At 34.7% G+C, this 27920-nt stretch overlaps 1 protein-coding gene across 1 annotated transcript in view; it reads left to right on the top strand.

Annotated features, from left to right (window-relative positions):
- CPS1 (carbamoyl-phosphate synthase 1) overlaps nucleotides 1–27920 on the top strand; it is a 115351-nt gene that overhangs the window by 67952 nt on the left and 19479 nt on the right. The window contains exons 22-29 of the mRNA XM_016158607.2: nucleotides 9280–9421; nucleotides 10750–10815; nucleotides 11271–11334; nucleotides 13062–13243; nucleotides 19275–19469; nucleotides 19889–19956; nucleotides 21634–21709; nucleotides 26189–26266. Coding sequence (XP_016014093.2) covers nucleotides 9280–9421; nucleotides 10750–10815; nucleotides 11271–11334; nucleotides 13062–13243; nucleotides 19275–19469; nucleotides 19889–19956; nucleotides 21634–21709; nucleotides 26189–26266 — 871 coding nt within the window. The remainder of the gene's footprint in view (nucleotides 1–9279; nucleotides 9422–10749; nucleotides 10816–11270; nucleotides 11335–13061; nucleotides 13244–19274; nucleotides 19470–19888; nucleotides 19957–21633; nucleotides 21710–26188; nucleotides 26267–27920) is intronic.

Here is a 27920-nt window from a genome sequence, read left to right as displayed (position 1 = left end):
TTCTAGTTATGAACCCTTTTCAAAAGCTTCTTTTTAGAGATATGACTTTTAAATCAGACAGCTGGAGATCAGTTCCTCCTTAGCTGTCAAGTTGTGAGCTGTCTGTTTTCCTGCCTGAATTGTTGACCCCACTTAGAGCAGAAACACTGTAAGAAATATGCCCTTCCTTAGAACTCTTGTGGGAAAAACTCGGGGGCCTGGCTGGGTGAAAGCCCCAGTGAGTGACCTTTAAAAGACATAAACAGAATTTTCAAGGATACAGGGAACTAGGATAATGATTTTCTTTTAAAAATTTACTGTGTTTATATTAAAGACTACGTATCTATACATATATGTATATTTTTTCTTTAAATACAATGCAAATGATTTAAATGTTAATGTGAGTATGACTAAAAAACTTCTAGCATGTACAATGGAAATTAAATTTAAGCAAAATAGGTTCCCTGAGCTATAATTACAGAAACTAATCACTAACTCCCAGAATTCCTTCAATTGTTCATTCATACCTGAGATACCTTTATGGGGGCACAGAGCCTCCATATCTGCCCTTGAAGATGAAGTGCGTGATGTCTATCCTAAAAAGCTTGAGGTGGTGGCCGTACCTCCCCACAGCAGAGTAGATGACTGGTGCATATTTTCGTCAGAAGATCATTTGTGATTTGCAGGGAGTTCAAAGTGAGGTGTCCCTCATGCTCTCAAGGTATGGAGACAGGAATGCTATAGAGGAGAGGGAAGAGACTGAGAATAGCCGAGGTGTTGAGGCCAAGTTTAGGTGACTTGCCAGTTTCGTTTTGCTTAACTCCTCCTTTCTGTGCTGCTGCTTCTTCTCCTGGTTGTCTTTCTCCTCTCTCATGCCTGCTCCTCGCCTTCTTCCTTGTCTTCTGGCATTTGCATTTATCAAGCACTTATTACCTGCTTGGCATCATGCTAAATAAACACTTTATACTTTTATCCTTTCATCAGATTGATGATTTTTTTTTTCTCAGCATAGTTGGAGACTGACTCTAGATTTGTCTATTTAAGGTTGAAACAGGCAGCTAGGCTCTATTTGTCCATGTAAATATAATAATAATATAATGGCCGTCACATCAGTGTCATCATGTCTGTGTTGATATTGCACATACTACCTCATATCCTACCCTACCCTACCCTACCACCTACTCTTTAGCTGATGACTAATTTAATTGACCGTATTTTGCTCTAGGCATCTTGAAGAGTGAGCAACTCAATTTATTCATGAATGGATAGTCATCAGTATAAAGTACGTGAGAATTTTTGCTGTCGTGGTTATTAATGTGCATTCATGTCTTCTGGAAAACCCTCAGTGAAAAAGATTTTTGATTTCTATATAAATAATAATCCTCGATTTAAGGTAGATCTCATGTGACATGTTACCAAGAATTTAAGTCTAGATTTTTTCTGTATCCTCTTAGAAATGTTTCTCATTTCCCTCCTTCCTAGAAAAGGCACATGGTTTCTCATTCAAGAACTAGAACTATTTGGTGAAAAATTATTCCTATATATGTTATATATATATAACAAGAAAAAAAATCTATGCAGCAGTTAATGGATAGGCTTCAGTTACATAATTTATTTTAATACGATCTAAGTAATGGTTTCCAGAGTCAAAGAAAGATATATATTGAAAGTTATACATTTGTTGCTCGGGACGATATATGTAATAGTTGGAAAGCTTCTCTGTGGAAACACGGCTTACTTTAAACAAAGATGATGGAGGGAGTTTACAATATAGGACAAACAAGCATATTTGTGAAATAACATTTTAAAACATCAAAGAATGCTCATCCAATTTGAGTTTTTACAAGACCTTGTATGATATTTTTTTTTATATCTGTTGGATTTAAATTCTGTACATATAACAAACCTATATTTATAGGAAAACTTAGGATTTGCTTAGTGACTACATCTTACTTTTTGGGAAAGGTTACAGTAGATGGACTTAACATTATAAATGAATTTATTAATCAGAAATAATAAAATATTTCTTAGTATAAATGTTCCCTTTCATTTAATCTTGTGAATGATATTTGTTTTGTAGAAGCTTTTTTAAATGTAACAAAACACTTTTTTATACACTCATAGACATGACTTACTACTGTAATTAGTTGGTTCCCGTTAGTTTTTCCTTGTTACCAAATCAAGGGCAGAGAAAGAGAGTCACAGCATTTTTGATTAAGAATCACTGAAAAACAAAATGTGATTCATTAAAGCTCAAAAGTTATCGTTAACTTAACCTATATAAGGTTATTTTCTCCAGTATTATTAGTTAGTATTCATAGAATATAATTATCATATTATAATCAATAATATATAGATAGTCTTATCAGATTGAAAGTAATATCATGCTATTTCTCAATTATTGGAATCACTAAAGATTGATAAAAAATGAACATAGAATTCAGAAATTTAAAATTGCCTACTTAAAAATATCTATAGTATCAATTTTTCAAGAGGCTCTCTCCTTTGTTTTGATTTTGTTGTTGTTAATAGTCTTTAAAGTGAAATGTGATTTTAAATGTGCTGTTCCTTGAAAATTAACACTTGTGTTATTATAGCACTATTGTGAGAGGGCTAAGTGGACTCAAATCTTAGGAAATTTTCTTGATGGTATGCCTTCAAATGAACCTTGGATCTAGATATTCTTTGTCTTAGATATTTTGTCCTATACATGAGAGATAAAGTTCAAGGTTTTCTTTAATTTCTCCAAAGGCATCATTGCTTTACAGAAATTAAGAGAAAAGAGCAATATTTACATAATTGCCAAGGTTTCATCATTTGCTTTTCTAAATGTTACTGCTGCTTTTGAAAAATACCTTTTGCCTTTCTCTTAAGGAAAGAGGTAACAACCTGTCTCTTTGAAAGAAAAGATGAAAAGACAAATAACATATCCACTGATTGCCCTATTGTGATGGTGGCATGGTCTTGAACCTGTGAAAGGCCAAAAATAATCAGTGAAGCCATGTGAAACACATGGAAGAGGCTGGTAAGGGGTCTCAGGGAAGAGAATATATCTTATTCTGTTCTCTTTTCTTATAAAAGCAGGCGTCATTACTGAGCATCAGGCCTAATGTTTTTCTCAGCTTCTGCCTTTTGGGGATTTTTTAAAAAGAAGATAATAATAAAATTGCAAGCCCATCCCATAATTGTAGGCCAAGTGGAGTGCTCATTTTCACATTAGAGCTTGTGCAATCTGGAGGGAAATTTGTTTAGTATTACTTGTGAGTTGGTAGATCAGATAAAAGCCAGTCAAGTGGAAGAGAGGACTGTGTGAAGTACGCTGGCTCCCCTGGTAATTGCAATGCTGCAGGCGTTCCTCCAGTCGGTTAATAGATTTCCCCAGCTCCTCTATGCCAGGTGAAAATTTCCTCATTAAGGGGAATTTATTCCATTTCCTTTTATCATTTATTATTGAAGACTAAGTGTGAGTGGTGGAAGTTTCAGAGACGACAGGGTAGAATTTTAAACAACAACAAAATCTACATTGGAAGTCGAAGAGAGAGAGGAGAAAGACTTATATTGTTTATAAAACCAGAGAACACACGAGAGATTTCCCCCCGTAGAAGCTGAGCCATGCTGTCTAACTGTTAGAAGATTATGGCAGAGTGTGTAAAAAAGTCTGATTGTCTGCTTTTGAGATGTTTTTTCCCCTCTAAATTTCAAACTATCGTTTTATGCTGCTAAGTAGAGAGAAAGTGAAGATTTTGAAAAGGCAAGTATCACAGCTATTTGGTGTTTCTTTGTTTTATTGTTTAGATTCTATTATACAGTGATAAAAGTATAAGCTTTTAAAGAGTTTACCCTTGAACTCTGAAAGGAAGGAAAGCTGGTAGGGGAAAGAAATTTTAGATATATAGAGGACACAGTTATAAAAAATGTATTCGTGTTCAAAGAAGTAAAGATAAAAATAAGCATATTAGTACACACAAATACATATTAAATAACAATATGCTTCATTCAGCTGATCACATTTTTTGCTTGATATAATGCTCCTTTGATTTACAATATAATATAAATGGAGCATTCCCTACTGAGGTTTCAAAGAGCAGTTTTGAATAACAAATTTAGTTTTTATATATTTTTTTAGTAATTATTCTGTTTTGAGTTTGTTCCAAATTAAGGTTTTCATCTTCCTTTGGGAAAATAGAAATATTATAGCCTTGTCTGTAAAACAAGTTTTTGCCCACCTTGATTTTTAAGAAATCGCATTCTGTTGGAAGTTCTTTTCAGCAGACAAAATAGAAGGCAGCCCAATATGGGCAGATAAAGATGAGGAGCATGTATTTGAATCTCCACATTGTTAAATGAGCTTTACGTTCATTTAAGATTATTCATCTTGTATCTGACTCTGAAGAGGTTTAACCTTATCTGAATCACTGGCCCAAAGCTAATGAATCGTGTCTTCAAACTGTCTCTTCTTTTATTTTATTATAATGGGACTCAAAATAAAATTTCGTATCAGAACAAGTAGAGAATAAAGTCAATTTTCTTCTGTGTGTAATGATATGCCAGACAGTCGTGTCTTATGCAGAAGCAGCAGAGAAAGTGAATGAGGACAATAGAGAGAGGCAACCTGCTCCCCGTCTTGGCGTTAGGGGTGCCTAGCAGAATCATATAGGAAAGGATCTAAATTGTCTATGTCCTTGTGATTGCCATGTTGAGTCAGAACCAACATTTATTTTCTTAGTAAGGAGGATTGTCAAGTGCTTTGTACTATTTTATGAACATGTCTAAAGAGCAGAAATTAATAACCAGAGTGATCATGAATGAAATACAATAGAAGATATGTCACTTAGGACTTCATATGAATACACCTACCCAATATTTGCATTCAAGTTAAGGTAGGTGAACACAAATATATTCATTTGCCATTTTCATTTAATACACACTAATTTTCAAGATATTGAAAAATATTATGTCATGCTATTGATCGCCTTATTGGAATATTGGGCAAAAATTTAAGCAGTTTTGGCCTCACCAAGAAAATATCCTGAGAATCAGATGGTGAGCTTAAAACATAAACTCTGCAGGTCTAGCTTAATGCATCTATTTCAGAACTCTCACCTGTTAGGATTGAGGAGGCACTTATAGAGAAATAGTTTTCACCCCCATTCTAAAATTTTATCATTCACGATTCATTATTTTGCATTCCAGTTTCTCTTCTCAGACATCCCCTTTAAATATGAAACCTCTCTGGGGTAGATATACTATGGAGAGCAGCAACGATTGAGTTAGTCTTATGACAGATAGCTATTTTTTGCCACCAGAGCTGAACACAAAGTTAATTCACTTTACTTTTTAATGCGTAAGGTGAGTGTTATCAATCAGCCTCTTTTTTTTTTTAATTTGTTTGTAAAAGTCTAATTTTATTTTGTGTGTAGAGAAGGAAGACTTTGTATATTTGCTGGAAATGCCTTTTTATGCTCTATTGGATTTTTTTTTTTGGTAGAAAAGAATAAGAGGAATTATGCATAGTTCAGCAATAGAAAAGACTACATTGCTGAATGTGGACAAAACAAAAGCAAGTGTATTGCACCCCTAATAGAAACGTGAGGAATCTAAGTGGTTTCTTGTTTGTTTGTTTAGTACCATTATTTATTATTTTCTTTTAAAGCAATATTGGAACCTTTGAAGTATTGACTGATATTCCATGTAGGAAGAAAGAAAAATAAATTATTTAAAGCGAAAAAAGAAAAAAGAAAAAAAAACATGACCCAAGCAGCTAAAGATAAATATATTACTTCTGGTTATCTTTGGACTTGAAGAACTTGCATTTATGCTAGCCCATAGTCAAATTATAGGCAAGATGGTTCTTTTCAAGGCATATTTCTTCAGTGTGTTTGGATGCTATTGTTCAGGGTTAGAGTTTAGTCATTGAGGTTAATTTGGTTGTCAATAGAGTAACATAATATAGGTTTTGCCTCAGATAGTTGTTGCAATAATAAAGAAATGTCTTATTGATATTTACTTACTCTTTGCTTGTTTTTTTCTTTTACTGCTGTCCCACAATGATGCGGAAATGTTTTAGCAAGTAGCTAGAAAAATCTATAGGTAAGAATTGGCTCAAGGTTATATATATAGCATTTCTTTATCTAACTCAACCTTTATACTTATGTTTTTTGTTTTTATTTTTAGAAAGTGGTCGAGCCAGGATTTAAATTTATTTATTTGTTTGTTTGTTTTCTTTTTTCTTTATTTTTTATTATGGTGATATTGGTTAATGAAATCCAGTAAGTTTCAGGTATGCAATTTAACAGTATAATACCTATGTTTTTAATATAACTGCAGATCACAGAGAAATATGTAGCTTTTCCCCATGCAGGTAAACATGAATATAATTTGAGATCTTCCACGAAACTCACAATTAAAGATACATATTTAAAAATAGCATCAACCAATTTCTAATTTAGAAAAATAGCTTATTTGTCAAGCACTTCCATTTTGAGGCTGAATTCACACTTGCTCATAAAAAAACAAGTAATTCATCTAGGAACATAGTCTTGGCAAGGAAAGTGGAAATATCCATTTCTAAAAAAATAGGGACAACAACAAATCCTCTGCTTTCACCTCAGAATTTTTTTTCTTTTGCAAAACTAAAGGTAAACAGGATAAACTTGGGTGTTTCAAAGATGCTCAGGAGCTCAGCAGTCACCTCTTAAGTAAAGCCTCTCCAGACTTCCCCAGCAGAAGCGGGCACACTTCCGTCCTCTGAGCCCCTGCCTCCTCTTGTACACATTTCTGTCATAGAACTACTCACAATGCAGAGACATCCTGGAATGTAGAGATTTAATATTTTATCTCTTTGGCATTAAAATGGGTAGCAAAGAACCTGACACACAGCATATGCTCACCGTGTTAAAGCACTAATGAAAGAATGACAATAAATGTAGCCCAACTTTACCATTCACAATGTTCTACTCTTTCCAACTACAAATCCTCAGCATGTGTCCTATACCAACCATGCCTATCGCTGCCTCAAAATATTGCAAATGCAGTTAGTTGCCCTCGTCTGCAGTGTATCTGTCAACTTCTTCATCTATATAAAGCTGAATTTTCTTTATAGTTCTATTCTCATCACTCTACTGCCATAGTATTTCTCAACTACAACCACTCACATTGTTATCTCTTTTCTCCAACCTCACGTTGCACCACATAGCTTATCTCTCCGTGAAATGTATTGAATCATTTTCTGTTATTCTATTGTCTCAAATATTGTTTTGTATATTCTTGAGCAGCGCTGTGTAGTAGAAATTTCTGTGGTGATGAAATATTCTCTAATCCGCGCTGTCCAGTACAGTGGCCACAGGCCATATGTGACTATCAAGTACTTGCAATGTGCCTAGTGTGCTATGGATCTAAGTTTTTAATTAAAAAAAAATTTAATTAATTGATATTTAAATTTAAATAGTCACAGGTGGCTAGTAGGTAGCATATTTGACAGCATAGTTCTAGACATGTAGCACAATGTTTGGGATATACAATAAATAAATAATAATATTTAATAATGAAATTGTGTTCAAGAACTTGACAATAAAATGTGTTACTCAGGAGAATGCTTATCGAATACTTGATGAGATTAAAAAATCAAAATGGGAATAGAAAAAGAAGAAATTAAATTCATTGGGAGAAATAACAAATTGATTTGAAAGACAGAAGGGAATTTAGGTGCCATAGAAAAGTGAACTGACTATGAAGAGCTATAATTTCAAAAGTCCAAACAAATATTGATATCAAAAAGCCAGAGAAATAACTATTAAATATGCCATCTTGATTCTTTCTTCTCTAAACTTAAAATATGAATTAATTCAATAAAGAAGATTGAAGAATAGAATGAATGAAATGCAAAAGATTTTATTCAACTACATTTAATAGTAGAATTTCAGCAAAAAATATTTTATTTATTATAGATCTTTTGACAACACATTTTAATTTCAAGTATTGACTATCAAACTGTCATAATCGAATATGATTGTGTTGACTATTGCTTGAAATAGCTCGCTCATAGCTATTTGGTTAAAGATGCTTTTACCGTAGTATTTTTCTGAACATTGGGCTTTACAAATTATTTCTGTGTACATTTTGATTTCTAGTTACAACCTGACTTCAATAGCTTCCTTATCTTTTCTTTAAAATAAAAAGCTATAGAATTATAATTTTCTTCATTTTATTTAATAAATATTTATTGAATTCTGTCTGTGGACCAGACAATATGTTAAGCTCTGAGAATAATCTGGTAAATGAACCAAACATATTTTTTGCCCCTTTGGAACTTGACTCTAGCAGGAAAAAAAGTCTGGATGGTGATTAAAAGCTAAAACATTAGAACTGTTAGGTGATAATGACATGTTATGCAGTATGCTTCTAACTATGACCCTGGTTCCAAACATGAGTCAGTTAAGAGCCTAGAAAGATCAGTGTGGGTGAGGGCAGACTTGAGAAGGCTTCATGGATGAGGCTTGGCTTTTACTGATCTAAGAAGGGTGGCTGGGAGTTGGAGAGAAGTTGAGTAGATACGTCAAAGGCATTACAGGTGAAGGAAACTACATGAAAACAATCTACACTATGAAAATGAGTATGTGGAAAATGAAGTGATAAGTTCGGCTTGAGTGGAAAATAATCATAAAACCACAAAACTGTTTTTTCAAATTAGAATAATATGCGATATTAGTGAATAGAGGAAATTTATGGAGAGGATACCCAGTCTAAGGCAATGTTGGCGTGCCCGGGTGAAGATGATTCTCAAAGCTCATTTACATAAAGACCTGGAGTACAGGTTAGATACTGGGGAAGGGGCTACAGATTTGGGTATCATTGACTACTTATGCTACTTGAGCCATGTCAGTGGTTAAATTTAGAGAGGGAGAGAGGGTAGCCAGACTAAAGCACTTAACAGAGGATAGAGCTTTGGGAAAAAATAGTAGTAAATAGTTGCTGTGAGTAATAAAGTAAGATGAGAAACAATTGACCAGAAGCCAGAGGAGGATATCTTTAAAAAATGGAACATCAGACAGGTCATATGCTGACAGGTTAAGTAGATCAAAATTAAGAAAGGACGCCTTGATTTATTAAGATGGAGGTCACCGATTATTTTTAAAAGAGGCAATTCATTAGGACAGTAAATGCAGAAATCGTTTTTCAGGATGTAAGAAGAGAAGGGGGTGCTTAGGGTATGAAAATAGTAATCCACATGCTTGAGAAGGTCAGCATTGCAAATAGTAGGCTTGGTTTAAATTTGAATCTCTCTTTTTCATTAAATCCTAGTGAGTCCATTACAGGAGAAATCCTGAAAAAGGCAAAGGAGATTGGGTTCTCCGACAAGCAGATTTCAAAATGCCTCAGGCTGACTGAGGCCCAGACAAGGGAGCTGAGGTTAAAGAAAAACATTCGCCCTTGGGTTAAACAGGTAAAGTAGTTTCCCTTTCTTCTCAACATTCTTCAGGTGAAATGTAGGCACCAACTCATTATCATTGTCTATAAAAAGGGGGGTGGAATTTAAAAGTGACTCTACTTTTTAAATTGATGCTCATGATGTCACTAATTTTATTCAGCACAGTCTTCATTTATGTTTAAAAAGGAAGGGGTGCAGGGGCACTGGGATGTAAAGGTAAGAGTGAGTATCTGATTTTCTCAGCCTATGTGAAAAAAAAAAAATCAAAATGACCTCTCCCCTATTTTTTGACTGTGCAAATATATCTGTAGAAAGATATCCTTAGTGTAATAGAAGGACTTAAAATACCCTAGCATGGTGGCCAATGCTCTTGAAAAGAATAGTTATCTCTTTTGGCACTAACTTTTTACAAGGTAATGCTTTATTTTAAGTGCCCCATCATTACGGTTCATTTAGTATTCATTGTGATAGGATTGGACATAATGAGCTCATCCAGTATTCATGACAATCACACAAGAACTTTCATAGGTGTACCATTGTGATTTAAAAAAAATTTTTTTTGGCCTTTAGTAGAAGAGATGGCTTGGCTTAAAGTACCTCCAGCTGGTTTTTGTCCTTTAAAATTATTGTCTTTTCCTCTTGTGCTCAAGGGGCACATGCATACCCTTAGGTCTCAGGCTTGATACTGAATATTTTCTACTCAGCAATTATTATTCTTCCTTCTCACCTGCTTTATACTAGTTTGCCCTTTTGGACTCTAAATTCTTGTTCTCTAGGCTGAGCTCCTGGCCCTTGAGAGCTAAATTGATTTACCTTTTCTGTTCAATGAGATCTTGTCTCCTTCCTCTCTCCCTCATGCTTCATGAAATTTGTGTCATCCAATTGCTTATTGCCATAAGTAACTTACATCTTATGCAAAATTTGCAAACCAAAGGCATCCTTACATATATTCTGTTTTGCTCTAATTTTAGATTTTATTTGAAGCTGCTTTCAACAGCTGTCTGTCTTCTTGGTAACCAGTTGACTATAGGACTATTTTGTTGTGTCCATGAGAGGTACTACTGTAGTAATCTAATGATGCTGTGGAATGTACATCATCATTAACTGCTCAAGTGATAACTAGATGGTGTCATTGCTTTTCTCCCCTCTTACTTGCAGAATTAGAAAGCAATTAGAGTGTACATACCTAATTTTGGTCTTTATTTTTGACAGTAATAGGCATTAAGGAAATATGAATGCAGCACCAAAAAACTGTATAATCATTCTTGAAAATATAATAATGAAAAGAAATTTTAAAATCCTTTTATGTATATATGTATTTATTTATTTATTTTCTCCTGCAGATTGATACATTGGCTGCAGAGTACCCATCAGTTACCAACTACCTCTACATTACCTACAATGGTCAGGTAGGAACTGCCAAACTGCCATATTAGAAAGCTCTAGATTTAGTAAACGCTTCCTGTGGAGGAATACATATATTTTTTGTCTTTAGTTATCTATCTAGTGACTTTGGTAATAAAAATGACATCATGTGAATCAGATGTGATGACATCTTTCTGTATTCATCTTTTAAGAACTGCCTTAAGGTGATGAAATCAAACAAGTGCAAAGATAAGGGCAATGGTTACATGAACAATACAATTTTGTTGTGTTCTAATGACTGTTTAATTAAAAAATGTTGAACTGATGTTTTTTTACAGATTAGTAGAGTTTTTATAATACTTTATATTTAGAGGTTCCCAGAAGGTAATAGAGAATGCAGGTCAACAAGAGGAAGAATGAGAAAGGTGCATTCAAAAATAGGACACGTAGTTTAGAGGGAAGAATAACAGTGATTTTTATGTTATTTTTCCTCCCTCAGGAACACGATATCAATTTTGGTGAGCATGGAACCATGGTGCTGGGTTGCGGTCCATACCACATTGGTAAAGTGATAATTTTCATTTGCATAGGACTTTACAGTTTATATAGTACTTTTCACACATGTTAATTTCATTATTCTGAAAACTATGTAAAATAGATGCTGTCTATGTTTATTTATATCAAAATAAGAAATATTTTGCCAACTAGGAAATATGTTTGGAGATGAAAGCCAAACTTACCTAGCTATTAAGTGGTGGAAGTGGGACTCAACTACGAATTCTATCGCCTTTTATTTCATCATGTCATCTGTTTATCATTTTCTTCCTCATGAATAAAATTGAGCTTCTCACTGGCGTTAGGAATTACATTCTTTGATTTTTTTCTCTTTTAGCATAGTATTTCACAAAAATATATATTTGCTCAAGAACTTCATACATTAGCCAGAATTAAATGTATAGATGCAATCTCTGACCTATGACTTCTGTCAACATCAAATGCAAAGAGCTTTTCTCATTGGTGCATAGAACATTATATAATTTAATTAAAACGTTCTTACCAGAAATTGTTACACATTCCTCTTAGTCACTTAAAATCAGGTATTTAATAATGAAAAGTTATTACAGTTACAAAGTATATATTTAAGTAGACAATATTTCCTAATAAGTGTATTTAACATTTAGTTTCTATAAGGTATCGGAAATGATGAAATATGTGTTCTAAATGTACGTACTCTTACTTTGTTACTTTCAGCATAGTTTATTTTAGTTTTTATTTTAACTAAGTGCATTCAGGATGTGTTAGTTTAACAATATTTGGTCAGATCTTGAAGGAAGATAAAGTGTTTATACCTTTACCGCCTTAGTTTCTTAATGGCTAGTTGGCCTGAACACCTGTCCCGGGACCTACCCTTCTCTTTTCTAGAACTTTCTTTCTTCCTCTTCAAATTTTACTTAATTTATGCAACAATTCTTCATTACTTTAGCACCTAGAAAAGATTAGCAAAGATGGCAATTAAGTCTATACTCAATTGATAGTGAGAATTAATATGCTACTAAATTTGGATAACATTCTGACAACAGTTTTTAGGAGACAGTCCTACTGCAAAAGATAAGTACAAATCCCAGAACTTTCAGTTCTATGGCATCCCAGTAGAGGTGATATTTTGAGGCAGTTAGGCCATTATTATACTTCAAATTACTTCTTAGAAGGTCACTCACTCTGCCTGGAGTGGCCTTGCCAAGCTCGAAAGAATATGTTTGGAAAGGACAGAACTTTCTAATCAATCAAGATATGTCAGAGCTATAAGGCACCTCAGAGATCACTGGGTTTAGCCTTCAGACAGCAGGGTAAGTGGAAGGACCGAAACAAGAACTCAAGTATTCTGATCACTAACTTAACTACTTTTGTGTACTAAGTTCACTTTTGTGTGTTCACGTTTGTGTATGTTCACTTTGAATTTCTCTTCAGTAAATGAGGGTTGTGTTTTATCATTACAGTTATCTCCCATTAACTTTAAGAATCTGAATGCTTCAAATACAGATATTAGCTGTTAAAGAACTTAGCATATTAAAGAAGCTAACATATTGTTGTTTACTTAGTCCCTGTTTTGTTCCTATGAATATAGTGCACATAATGCATCTGAAATTTATATTTCGGAGTTTTAAAAATTGAATTGAAAGGACGTTAGCTTCCTTAGCTTGAACTGACTGGCAATATACCTTGCTTCTCTTTGCATTGTAACTGTATGCTTCTCCTCTTACCTCTTTTCCTAATTTCATTGTCTCTGCAGGTAGCAGTGTGGAATTTGATTGGTGTGCTGTCTCCAGTATCCGCACACTGCGTCAGCTTGGCAAGAAGACAGTGGTAGTGAATTGCAACCCTGAGACCGTGAGCACAGACTTTGATGAGTGTGACAAACTGTACTTTGAAGAGTTGTCTTTGGAGAGAATCCTTGACATCTACCAACAGGAGGTAAAAAAAAAAAAGAAAGAAAGAAAAAGAAAAAAAAGAAGAAAAATACATATGCAGTGTACACTTTCTATAAGTATATTCATGTATATAGATTTGTATTGTGATTCCCCTCAGGATAAAGAACTGCTAGTGTCTTCTATTATTTAATTTTGTAATGAAACTCTAAAAAAAAAAATTACCCCAGCCTTAGATTCTTGAGGCCCTGGCACAGAGTGATTATTTTTCATATAAAATTCACTTTTTCTTTCTAAGCATTCCAGCTGTACTAAAAACCTCTTCTTGGTAACCTGTGCCAGACACATAGTAACTAGTACAAGACAACCCCAATAAATATTTTCCAGAATGATTCAATTGGTCATGTAGACATACGGTAGGCAGCCTTTCCCTATTTCTTGTGCTGTTGGGTTTAATGATGAACAGGTCCCAGAGGCGAGAAGTCATTTATTCACAAAGGACCAGTTAATTCTTTGTGCTATCATACAAAGCCATTAGTCTGCAATTTAAGATTGATGAGTCCATTCTGAATGATTTTGGTACCTTTATAGCAGTCTCTTTTAGTTCTTTCACCTCCAGTCCAGTGTTACAGAGTGTATCTTTACCGTGGATTCACGTGATTATAGAGTACTGTACGATTGTAGAACAAGTTAAATTATCTTACAATTAAAAAAATAACTTCTGGAAATTTTCAAAGTGATGTTCAGTAATTGTGCCTTTCGATGTCATTCCCATTAATTCCTTACTATAGAAATAATCCCAATGTGTAAAATATAGTTGCTTAGGAAAAATAATGCTGAATTGAAGCCATAACACTTCAATTCTAGGTGTAACTTGAGAACTCATTGACTCGTGCAAGTTACTTAAATTCTCTGTGCTTCATGTTTTTTTTGTTGTTAATGAATCATATGAGTTTAAAAATGTGCTACATGCTCGTACTGTGAAGGTAAAATGAGATTTGTGGTTGAAATCACATTATAAAATGATTTTATTATTATAAAGAAAAACAGACAAATTTAGGATGGATGTATCATCATAGTTGTCTATTTAGGCCTGGCTTACCGATCCTTTAACATAACAAAATTGAACCTAATGGTAAAATCTGCACAATTTTTAGTTTTCTTTCAGACATGGTTTTTCTAATGATTCCTTAATATTCATTTCAGATACATAGAAGGGTGATCAAAATAAGTACATTCTACAAGTGTTTCTTGAGCACCTTTTAAATTCTACTTTCGATAGGATAGAGAGCTATAAAACTAAGTCTCTACCTTCAAGGCATTAAAATAAAACTAGGATTCGTGACATAAATATGTGAAAAATTACATAATTGTTTAAAAATATTAACAAGCATCGCAGGCAATAGCAGCAGGCATTTTACATATAATTAATAATTTCCCCTGAAATGGTTTAAGGAAAGATTAAAAATTTCTACAACTGCCTTTGGATATTGTTACACATGTATATTAATGAGCTCCTTTTACTATAACTGAATCTAGTATTACAGAAAGTAATAAATTGGCCCTTCTTTGAAGCTAATTGGCAATTATAATGCTACTATATATTATAAGGCAATTTTCAATGTTATGTTGAACATAAGAACAAAATTCCATTGATGTATTCTTTAGGCTGTCCTACAGGCAATGTTATATGCCATATACACAAATCATAAACACATGTACGTATATGTGTGTATGTTTCCTTTCACGAGGTTGTTGTGTACCGTCTCATAGCAGGCTCCACAGGCTCCACTGTCTCTCATAATGGATGTGCCTCAGCTTTCAGGATTTGCCCCTGGATGCCCCTAGTGATGCTGAAGGCACTGACGTATTTAGTAGTAAATTTGCAGAAAATTGGAGCATGCCTAAACTTATTCAAAAGCACACATTTGAGTCACTTAGAAGGGCAATATGATTTCCCAAGGATATATAGCTACCTGGGTTGATAGAAAGTATGATGGGTCTCCTGGTCCAGGTTTCTTGGTCTAGTTCAGGACCAAAGCTGATTCCATGGCATCAAGGAAACATCTCTAAAGAAAACATGAAGGGGAAGTCAAAAGGGTAACATGCCCTGTGATTATAGGTGGTTGCTTTGAAGGGACGTCTTGATCAGTGGTTGCGTGAGAGGGAATGATAGGAGTGCTGATCTCGCCTTCTCATTTATTCTTATTTTTTAAAATAGAATATGTTATAATAATATGTTCCTTTAGCTGCAGAATTTTAAAATATACTTTATGAAGAGCAACCCTTTAAAGTTGGCATTTATTCCTGTGATTGTGTTCATGGGTTCTGTTCCCCAAGAAAAAAATTTTGATTTGGGGGGAGAATGTGAGTATGCAGAAAAGTCGAGAAAGTGAAAAGCTGGTGTCTGCCATGTACAAGGATTTGATAGATGATAATTTTGCCTAGTTCACAATTTTGCTTAGGATGCTCCTTATAAGAGAAAAGATGTTCTCAAATTATATTTGAGGTATATGAGTTTAAAATTATTACCTTGTTTACAGAGGTTGCAACACTGTACTTCTCTTAGATCTATTATTTGATCTGTTTGCTGCAGATGCATTATGCAATAATCTTGACAGGCTACGACAATGAATAAAAATCATGCAGATTCTGTCTTAACTTCACACTTCCCCTTTCTTTCTTTGGAGACTCATGGTTTGAAAAGTTATATAAATAAGCAACACTGATTTTCTCCTGTATTGAAGCCCCATTGAGGACCCATTTCTTAATTTTTTTGTACTTGTTCATTAAAAAACAGATTGGATTTAAAAATACCAAGCAACACATTTAATACTTTATGATGTCCCTGTCTAGTTTGAGTCCTGCTTAAATTTTTCTTACTTTTGCAATGAGTAATTTACTGGATCATATCTCATAAAAAGTACTCTGATTAATGACTTTATTATCCTCTTTTTAACACCTAATCGTATCTGTCTACATAGACAGTGGTACTTTCTGTAACACTACATGAGTTAAATGAATGAATGAGTGACAGACATTAGTAAGTGATAAGCAGAGCCCATTAAGGAATGCATGACTCAACTAGAATTGGGGTTCATTTCTAGCACTGGTTTAATCGTAATTAAATATAATCCTAAGATTCTATCTAAAATGTGAGAATAATCATGAAATAGCAAAAATCGGGGCCACTTTTTAATGAAGTAAATGCTATTTCTGTTAGCAAGACAAGTTTTCTCATATTGCATTCTGTCTCTAATGCAGAATTTAATTTGTCCTTCAAAATAAGGATTGAATAAAGTGATTAGTGTCTAAAATAATTAAGATGTTCTCAAATAAATTCGAAGTATTTTTTTTTGATTACTTAATTTCTGGTACGATTGAAGCTTGTACATTGTTTCAGAAATATTCTTGTGAGGCATTGTGTTAGCCTAGTGAAACCAGGTTTTAAAATGTAGGAAAACTAAGCAGGGTAAAAAGAAAAAAGATACAAATAAATCTGGGTAAGATCAATGAAACTTTGAGAGTCCAGTGGAATTAGGCTAAAGATTTTAGATATTTGTGGAACAATATCTGAATTTTAGAATATTTTAATTCAGTAAATTACTGAAACTATTTAGGTGTTGAATGATTATGATGATGATAATTTACTTATCTGAGATACCAGGTTTTTCCCCTTAAGTCTCTACAAGTTCTGTGCTTGGAATTGGGGTCATTTTAAGGTAGACGTCTTCCATGAAACTGTCCTATATTACTTTTATCCTACAAACATGTTCTCTTCTGCTGAATTCCTTTTGCTGTATGAGCAAAACTTATCCTACATCATCATACTGTTATTCTAAACCATTTCTGTGGGGGTAGTTTATCTTCCCAGTAATGATCTTTATTTCTGGAGGTCGTTCATGAGAATAGGGTTTTGCAGTGAAAGTTTTTCTAACTACCACTTTTCAAAAAGAATGTTTTAGAAATACTTCTTACTGTATCCTCTAACATTTACTCCCTCTGAAACCAGCCAGACAAATAGCTTATGATTCAAAGATTTGGTATATTAGTTAAGAATAGCTACTCTAAAATAGGTAGAACTTAGTTCAAGTACTGGCTCTATATTTGTTAGAAAGAACTATGAGCAAGTCATTTCGCCTTCACCAAGCCCGTTTCTTTAGCTATAAAATGGGGAGAGTAATAACTGCCTCAGAACTCAAAAAGATTAATCTAGGGTTTGTCAATATATCAATAATATATAGTAGCAGTTTATGCTATTATTGTTTTGAAGTTGTTAATTTCTTGAAAAATAAAAATCAATTTCATAAGGCTATTTTGAAAAATATTGGTATATTTAATAATTAAGTCCTTTTAATTCAACTTTAAGCTCCTATTTAGTCCAACTGACTCCAAATTTTGCTCATAGGTTGCTACTTCTCCCTTAATTTTAGAAATTATTTTGAAGTCTTTCATGTAAGAGACTTTTTGTATACATTTAATTAAGACATTCATTTTGAATGTCTCTAAAATATTAACATCACTAATTAAAAATAAGCAGATACTAATATCATAAAGAGAATAATTCTTCTTAAAGGTTTTGAAAAACAATATATTAAATATAAAAATGATAAAAGTAGCTTAAGCACACTTATAAATATGCAGAACTATGGATTATTATTTTTGATACTGTTTACAATGCATTTAAGCATGTAATGGCAGGTATTTGCTTATGCATTACTATAATTTCTCTCATCAGAGAGAAATTAGCTTCATCTCTTTTAGCAATATTTAAGAATGATTTCAAATAATAAAAAAATACATTTGGCACATTATCTATTACTTCAGCAATTGTAATATTCACTAGTAGGTCATTAGGGCAAATACAAATTATGCCAAAATCAGCCTATTAGATATTATATTTTCTAATATTAATAATAATATCTTATTTACACACTGTATAAGACCTTTAATGTTTATTATCTTATTTAATTTCCATAGTGATCTTGTAAAGTAGGCAGGAATTATTATCCTAATTTCACAGACTAGGAGCCTGAGCTCCAGGGGGAGTGTCACAGAGGGAACAGAGAAGGGAAGAGACTTCCGATGAGAAGGGAAGAGGCTTCCGATGCCAAAACCAGTTCCCAACATTCCACATTGGCTCACCTTTACCATTAGAATATCAGTCTTGAGAAATTTTGAGATATTGTGGTTTTTTGTTTTTTTTTTTTAAGTCTTGACAATTTACTGCTAATAGAACAGTACGTTTGAAGATTCAGGGACTGCTTGTAAAGCAAATGGTAAAGAAATAGGAGCTAAAATCAGTACTCGTGTCCACAGACAGGTTCAGGTAAAGGACAGAGGATGCTAAAATGAGAGGTAGGATTTAGACTGGACTTTATTAAGGATGGTTAGAGGTAAGATAAAGGAGAAGAGAAAAGGAGAAAGGAAACAATGGCGGGAAGGTGAATGGTGCAGAAAGCTTGCTGGTGGGAATCCACACAGCTGGGGACAGTAAAGTCCTCTGCCTGGGGCTGGGGGAGCTGATGATAGATAAGATTGGCAAGTCTTAATTTGCCCTGATGGTAATGAGTTTACACTCTACCCTTTAGGCGATGGCAACCTTTTGAGAACTCAGTGTAGGAGCAACTTGGTGCAGAAGTCTTGTAGGATGATTAATCTGAATGTGAAGTATTGGGGTGGGGAAAACAGGAGAGGTGAGTGTGAGAAGGACAAATCTGTATCTACTTAGGAAATTACAACCATAGTCCAAGAATTGATTATAGGATAGAGTACATGATGAAAATATTTATTGGATTGATTTTCTTTTTCTAACTGTCACACATGCAAATGTCACTTTCATGTGTAGTTAGTTGTATGGGATCTTACATAGATTTTAATGTGTCAGTTTCTGGAAAGTCAGAACTAAATCCTTTTGTCTCTTTGTGGCACAACTTAATAATATTATACATTAATGGGAGAAATGAAAATATCAGTCATGTTAAACATTTTCAGTAAGGAACTGGAGATACTAATTGCACAGTTGTTCACTGATGATGCAGGTACCCGATAGCTGATATTGTGGATGTCTTTTCCAGGCATGCAGTGGTTGCATCATCTCAGTGGGAGGCCAGATTCCGAACAACCTGGCAGTCCCTCTGTACAAGAATGGTGTCAAGATCATGGGCACAAGCCCTCTGCAGATCGACAGGGCTGAGGATCGCTCCATCTTCTCAGCCATCTTGGATGAGCTGAAGGTGGCTCAGGCACCCTGGAAAGCTGTTAACACTTTGGTAAGGAGAGAAACATGTATCTGTTTTTAATGTTCTCTTTTGAAGAGTCATAACCTGAATGTGAACTACTGCAGGTATTAACTGCAGGGCAGATAAAATACACTATACTTAGTGAATTTGCTTTAAAGTTGCTGTATTTCCATGATTGCAGTTAAATGTTGGTTATAAATTGATAGGAATATTCTCATTAAGATTCAGACAATGAAAAGAAGTTCAAACCATTTAGAACTAGATTTGATGTTTAGAATTAGAAGCTAGGAATTTTATGTATTTCGATGTCCAATTTACATTTTAATGGTGTCTTTTGAGAGAAAGAACAAAAAGAGTTGAGTTACCACTTGTTCTAATGATACGGTTCTGCATTTTTGTTGAATATTTTAAACTACTCATCCATTTTTATTGTTGTTTCTATTAATTAGAATGAGGCATTGGACTTTGCGAAGTCTGTGGACTACCCTTGCTTGTTGAGACCTTCTTATGTTTTGAGGTAATATATTGTTTTCCAAAACAATGATTTAAAAATTGAGAGACACAGAACTGTATGCTGTATGCTATTAGCACTAGGCTTTGATATGTAGTAATTTGTAAATGCATAAACAATTCTCAAACCAGCACAGCCAGATTATGGACCCATGCACAGCCCTTCAGCTCCACGATTCTCCTTCATGGAGTGGTAATAGGAAGACACCACAGTCCTACATCTTAGAATTATGGCTTAGGGCATCTCCTTGCCAAACTGAGGGTGGATAGTTTTGTATTAGAGGAGAGGACAATTAAAAAAAAAAAAAGAAAAATCAAAACCAAAACAAAACACACTTGGAATATCTCTCACCAGCATCTGTTTTCTAATACCCAGAAATGACAGCTTATCTTTGACTGTTGTCAGCAACTTCTGATGGTGCTTCTGCTTTGAATTTTTGAGTTTTGGAGGTCATATATTTTAATAGATGAATTATAATGGTGAGGGACATGGACAGTAAGGATCTTTTATATTAAACCTTGAAACTAAGTTCTATCATCAAAGAAGTTGTGAATTATCACTTACTCTCTTCAGATGTTACCACATGTAAGAAACTACTTCACTGAACAGGAGATAATAAGAGAAACACAATTTGCTGTACACAATTTGAAAGTGTAAATGGAATTTGAGATGGGATCTGTTAAAATAATGAAATATTTCAAATGAGGTGGAAAACTTTCTTTTTTATTTAAATGACATTTCGTATAAACCACAGTCTAATAATACTACTTCTTTGAGGTATTACGTTAATTTAAACAACACACATGTTTAAGGGAGGATCTCAAAAAGGAGCTTTAACTATTGTGCTTCCTTTCTCATCTTTATTTACATCTTTGTTCTAGTTTCCTATACTATGAATTATCAATGTTATAGCCTTAGCCTCACTGTCTTAAATAGATGAAGAAATTGAAAGCTTGTTATATAGAAATTTGCAATAGAGTAGAAAAGGTAGAAGAAAATGCTATTTTAAAAAGAAAGTAGAGAATAATATTTTTTTCTCATTTTCCTTTTCTTCTTATCCCTCAGCCCTTTTATTCTACTTTGAAAATGTCAAAATTCAGAGTAAATTGATTTCAGATAGCATTCTTTTTCAAGTATTGAGAAAGAAGGACACCATTGAATATGTTTCAGTCAGATACTGTACGTTATATTTGCAAATGTTACTAAAAAATTGATTCTTTTGTACCCTGGTTGAAGTAGTAGAATGACCTGCTTTTACCGGAAACCCATGAGTTAAGATCGGACTTTGGTAGTGAACTCTGAAGAAACAGAGTTAGAGAAAATATGGCCTGGGATGAATCCTATAAAAGTTTAAAATTACCTAGAACCAGGAGAGAGTGAAAACAGTAAATCAGAAAGAACAAACCTTGGGGATCTGCCATCTGTAGAGCTACCGGGTTTTCTTTGGGCATTATCACAGGTCCCACCCCCTTCCTTATACCCAACTTGGGTGACATGTTACTTTGCTTGATTGTCCTGTTGATTAAATGGAATAAAGTCTCAGTTTTAAAGAAGGCAACTTCTTACTTAGCCTAGACTAGAACTCGAGGTTGCCTAGAACTGTTCTGAGAAGGAATCTAGTCTAGGACACTTTACTTCTGAAGTGGTAAAGACATTTACCTGTTTTTCCCCCTCTTTTCCCAGTGGGTCTGCCATGAATGTGGTATTCTCTGAGGATGAGATGAAAAAATTCCTTGAGGAAGCCACTAGAGTCTCTCAGGTAGGGCTCCATTTTCTCCTGGTGACATTTACATTTCTGTTAATTTCTACCTATTTAATATGCTGATTTTCTTTTTCACAGGATGCTGTTAGAATGGTTTTTCTTTTTTCTTCTACATACTAGTCTACTACATGTGGGTCTGAGAAAACTCAAATGCATTTAATTATATTTAGATCCTTAGGGTCAGTGCATATTTGATCACAACAGAGATTTATATGACTTTAGACTCCAGGAGACAGGTTGGATAAACATCCTGTCTGATCATGAGTGAGATACTGGTCAAGTTATCCCAGCGATTGCCAGCCTCAAGGGGTCCCAAGCACGCTCATCAAGAACAAGTGGAGGCTTCCTTGACTTTTAATTCTCACATCTGGAGAGACCTTGCCTGAGTCAAACCTGAAACTTTAATAGTAAATTCTGTTGCTCATTAATTGATTATTTTTTTTCATTTTGGTACATTCCATTTGTCAGTTAATATGAATGTTTATAATTTTGTGGTGATTCAACCACCTTCTTCCACTGCTCCAGCTTTTACTTTCTCCTTTGACATTACTTCAGTGTGATCCATTTAAGATTCACCCAGTGGGGCTATTAATCTGCAGACCTTGTACTGTAGAGGAAGAAAATAATGTTTTCCTTTTAAAAGATTTCAAAAGCTAGTTGTGGTTAAAAAAATAAAATTATATATATATAAATAAAATTACATATAATATATATATTTTTTATGTGTGTGTGTGTGTGTGTGTGTGTGAGAGAGAGAGAGAGAGAGAGAGAGAGAGAGAGAGAGAGAGAGAGAGAGAGAGAGGTTGAGAGGCAGGCAGAGGAACCACAAGTTATAAAGAGTTTAATGTTAGGTATTTGAAGGGAGCTCAAGGGTAAAATCAGAGGCGTTTTAAAGAGGGATAAAGAGCATGGGTTGTTCCCACATGCATGAAGCTGGACCTCCCTTTTGTGTGATAGTTTTTCCCTAAGGATGTTTGGGCAGTGAAGAGGGTGGATAAGGATAAAGAATGAGAACAGACAAAGAGTAATAGAAGAAAACCAAGTGGATTTAAAATTCACTGTTGTGTAACAGGTCACTGAGGAGGGAATCTCTCCAGCAGTGCTCTGGAGTGTGACACTGACTGCCCCCTTGTGTCCCATTCTCTGCCAGTAGTCCCGCCGCTCTCCCCTTCTGTGAAACCATCAGTTAGACCTCTCTTTTTCTTGGGCTTCTACTCAGTAGGATATTTTTTAAAATATTTCTTTCTGCTAGCATATGAATAGAACCCTTTTAAGACCAAAGTTTTATCATAGAGATGACTGAGTACTCTCTGATTCAAGTCTCCCCATCAAACTTTAGCAGAATCTGCAATACTCAGTTCAGGGAATCTAGAGTAAAACCAGCCCCCATTAGTCATTTATCTGTCTATGTATTCATTCATTTTAGCACCTGCTATATAATGTCATTGTTCTTAGTATCACAGGTTACACTCATGAAAAGGTAGGTACAGTCTCTGTTCTTACAGAATACTCTCTTTGCTAGGGACACTGGGCATCAGATAATTACAATTAAATATGATGACATTGAAATAGAGAAAACACATGATATTGAGAGAGAGTGCAAATGTGTTGGAGTCCATTTCCTGAAGAAGGGACTTCTTTTGAATTGATTTTAAATGATTGATTAATAGTTAGAAGGTTTACATTTTGGGTGTAAGGAGGAAAAAGGAACAGCAGGCGTCAAGGTCTAAAGTTGAGAAAAAGCATGGAATTTCTGAAAACTGATCAAGCATTCGCTTGTCATCAAATCTGGTGGGAAGCGTTGATCATAATCATGGAGAAGAAGTACATAGATGGGGAACAGATAAAGAAGACAATACATTTGGATTTTAGTCATGTATTCTATTTTTAAAAAGATCACTCTACTGAAGGCTAGAGAGGGAATTCTGGGGCAAGAGTGAATTCACGGAAAATGGTTAGGGGGTTGTTTCTGTAGCTTAGGGTAGAGATGAAAGTGCCTTAGATCAGAGTGATAGTAAAGGTGGAAAGAATTGCATACATTCTAGAAATATTGAGGGTGTGCATTGAATGCAGTTAGTGTATGGACAGAAGTAGAGGGTGAAGGAAGATAATAGATGGCTCCAGAGTGTCTGTCTTGGACCACTAGATGTATGGTGGCATCATTTACTGAAACAGGGAACAATGAGGAAGGAGAAATCTTAGAGAGAGAAGTCATATATTTAATCTTTGAACTTTTGACTATGAAGTGCATACGAGGAGTCCACGTGGACATGCTTTGAAAGCACAGGTATATATAGATTTGGAATTGAGGATCAAGATCACAGCTAAAGAAAGAGATGCAAATATAGCCCAAGGAAAAAAAAAATAACATATTATTGTAATTGTGGCTTTGAGGATGGAAGCAACCACTGAGGAGAGATGAGAGAGGAAAAGGAACAATTAAGACAGAGAAAAGAGGAATACTGGTATTTAAGTGCCGAGAGAAGACAGAACCGAGAAAGAACCTGAGAAAGAAGCATGAAAAAGTAGTTCATGGCACCAAAGAAAGAAAGTATTTTAAGAAGGCCAACAGTGTATAATGCTGCTGAAAAATGAAAATTTATTTAAAAAATTTTTTTCTTCAGTATAATAAGGAATATTTCATAAATTTGTTCAATTGGCCAAGATGGCGAATGTGGTTGTTGTTCCACTCAAATCCCTTCATCTGGGGGAGTACTTGTCCCCCAACTGCTGTGATGACTGATAACATCCCCCAGCTGCACTTCTCTGTATAACTATTCTCAGTCAAATGGGAGCCCTCACCTCACCACCACCCTCAAATGACCCTTGGCAACGACATTCACCTCAAGATAGAACTTACTTTGCACTGCAGTTCATGTTCCAGAGCTCCTTGTGGGGTAAAGCTGGTCCCAGCTTTCATTGAGACCATAATCTTACTGCCTTTTCCCTGCTGTTGTATCCTGATTTTCTAATGCCCTCAATAAATCACTTGAATAAGAATCCCTGTCTCAGGCTTGGCTAAGGTAAACTAAGATAGCTGGTAAGCTTTATCTTTTTTTGAAGTTATATTGTTATCGTTGTAATACAGAAAAGAAACAACAACAACAACGACAAAAAAAAAAACAACAAATCACATAGGTCTTAGCACTGCTCTACTGGGCCTGCCATAGTAAACATCCAATATTTTAAGAGGGAATGGAGATGGGAAACTGCTGCATTTGTTTGTTTATTTCTTTGTTTTGTTTTGGCTAAAACACAGTTGTATGTCCTATAAGCATTTGAAGAAAAGGAAGTATAGAAATTTACCTCATTTAATAATAAATTTTAAGAAAAAAGCTTATTTGTGACACGACATTGGTTATTTTGAGTTTTCCACAAAATTTAATTCCATTTAAAGTGTTTCGTAAAAGGAAATAAGATACATTGAGTTTAACATATGTGCATAAGATGATGAATTCCACAATAGTGCCCCCAAAAAGTTTTGTGGTGAGAGGAGTAAAAGATGTTCAGAGAAGGCTTCAGGGAGGAGGTAGCATTTGAGCTGGGTCTTGAAGGATGAGTTAAGATTTGAAAGATGAAGCCAAAGAGAGAAGATGGAGTGAGTGCATTTGGGGAAGAGAGGCATGAAGACAAGTAAAAGCAGCGTCTGGGAAGAAAACAGCATTGGTGCAGGCTTCTGGGCCCGGAACATAGAGAAGAGATACCTCAGCCCTGGAACTCTTCATTCAACTTCTTCATTTCATCCGGAAAAAGCAAGCAGTGGTCAGGTTGTGGGGGGCATCGCAATGCCCTCATGCAAAAACGGAGTGTGGGAAGAACTTCGAGAATGATAAGGGGTTCTGAAACAGCTCAGAAAGAAGGGATATTTTTAAATTAACAAAGGAAAGTGTTTGATTTTGCAGTTGCAAGTGCCGTACTTTAGAAATGGTTTAAGGTATATCGATTTCAGGTTAAGAATTTCATCTTTGGTTTAATAAAACTCATGCAAAATGCTACTCTCCTAAGTTCTTCACAATTTTCATATGGAGATCTGATTTAAGAGATTGGAGCGCTTGGAGAAGATAAGTTTTGGGAGGGAGAGAAAGAACCTGAACTAATAATAATATGTAAAAAAATAAATAGACATTTTATTCCGTAAGTTATTCATAACTCTGGAAATAGAAGAGGAACCCCCATTCTGCCCTCTCATTAATCCTCTCTTTTCTCTAACTCAGAAAAGAAGCCTATATTTGAATTTAAAAACTCGTGTCCATTTCACTGAGTGCTTAAAACTGGAGAAACACTCTCTGCCTCCACTGTAGGCAGAGAATGACCTTGCTCTTACAAAACAAATTGGCTAATGAGCTTGTGTAGTATGTTTAGCATTAAATTTTTTTTACAAGTATTGCCCTAGTATTTTCTTAGGGTACACGATTTACTTGACACTGCACATGATTTCAGCTAAAGGTTCTGTTCTTCTGTTTTCCTTGGTGACAGGAACACCCAGTGGTGCTGACGAAATTTATCGAGGGGGCCAGGGAGGTAGAAATGGATGCTGTTGGCAAAGAAGGAAGAGTAAGTGCTGTATTTCCATCTCTGTCATTCCTGTTTTCCCATAACAACTTTTTTTTTTCCTGGCAGTTTTGAAGCATAACACGGATTAGAGTTCATGATGTCTACAACAGTTCTCTAATAATAATCGACAAGCTGCTCAGTCAAAAAAAAATTTCAGATTCACTGGCAATTCAGTCGATGTGTCATGGGTTTCATATTTCCTGAGTTTCATACTGTTAGAATTTCTCTTTGATGATATTTGAAATTAATTATCATCTCGTACTCATCATTCTTTTTGAATAGATTTTTCTCTCTCATTTTCTTTTGTCTGTGTTTCCTTTTATGTTTCAGTGGCTATTATAAAAACATCCAATACTTTTCTTTCTGAAGTTCCTAATTGAATCCCTGGTTTTTCTTCCCTCTTGATTTCCCACCCACCCCCTTTTTATTGGGTTAATAAAGGCAAAACCAAACAGAGTAAAGTAAATAATGATAATAACATCAAATGGGCTTACCGTATCACATCTCGTATTGCTAATGTAATGAATGTGTTTGGCTTTAGGGAGAAATGAAAATGTGAAGAATGCTCTCCTTTAGTTTGCTAGTTGTGTAATCAGGCATTTATGATTTCTTTTGAAATATAGGAAGTTATGTTTTTAGGGAGCCGATGTCATTTTATTTGTTTAAAGGGAATATAAAAAAATGACCTTTATCTTTTACTTTGCAGATATTTCAAAACATTACTGATGTTAATTTCTTTTTGTTTTCCAAATTAACAGTTCAAAGTAAGATTATTTTAAAAAATACATATTTACATAGTAATGATAACTTCTTACCACAGAATCTAATAATCTTGAGTTGAAGCACCCTTAGAAATCACTTATTTTGACCTCATACAAGGATGAAATTTTTTTCACGGCATCACAGTGGTCGTTTGTTTAGCATTTAACTCTTTTGGTGATGCAGAGCACCGCAAAGTTGTAAGATGACATATATTTTTTGTTTAGAGTTTTTGTGTGTGGGGGGGATAGCTCACATATTCCTTCTTTTGAACTAAAGTCTGCTTCCCTAGAATTTTCTTTCCTGACCTCCTGACCTCCAGAGTTGTAGAGCATAAGTTGTCTTTTCGCTTTCTCAACATTTTAAGAATTGGAGACTGAGGTTTAAAATAAGAGAAATGTGATCATACCAACATGGAAGTGGAGAATGTAAGACTGGCCTAGTAACACTCATATTTTTCTCAAATTTCCTGCTAGTTAAGTAAAGTTGGTCTGTTGGTCCGATTTGGCTCTAAGTTCCAAGATTAGCTCTTGCCCTAGGCTTTTCTCAGACATCAACCACTGCTTATCACCCTGGACTCCTGCTTTTGGAAATGTTCCAGGTTATTCACATAATTTTTAACTAGTCACATTCAGGAATGGACATAGTACTTCAGACATATTATGATATTTTCTGAGCTCAGTGGGACTGTTGCCTCCCATTTCTATCTACTATAAAAAATTATGTGCTTATTATGCACAAAATATCATGCCAGACACTGTATATGTTTTCTTTTATCTTTACAAATACTCTATGAGACAGATTCCATTGTTATTCCCATCTTATCTGAGAGGAAGACAGCAGATAAAGTATCTTGCCCAGGTCACAGCAGGAGAGCTAAGACTCAAATGTCACT

The sequence above is a fragment of the Rousettus aegyptiacus genome, unplaced genomic scaffold (genome assembly GCF_014176215.1).
Source record: "Rousettus aegyptiacus isolate mRouAeg1 unplaced genomic scaffold, mRouAeg1.p scaffold_m13_p_2, whole genome shotgun sequence".
Lineage (NCBI taxonomy): Eukaryota > Metazoa > Chordata > Mammalia > Chiroptera > Pteropodidae > Rousettus > Rousettus aegyptiacus.
Note: the sequence above shows the minus strand (reverse complement) of the source record. Positions and strands in the feature narration are given on the sequence as shown.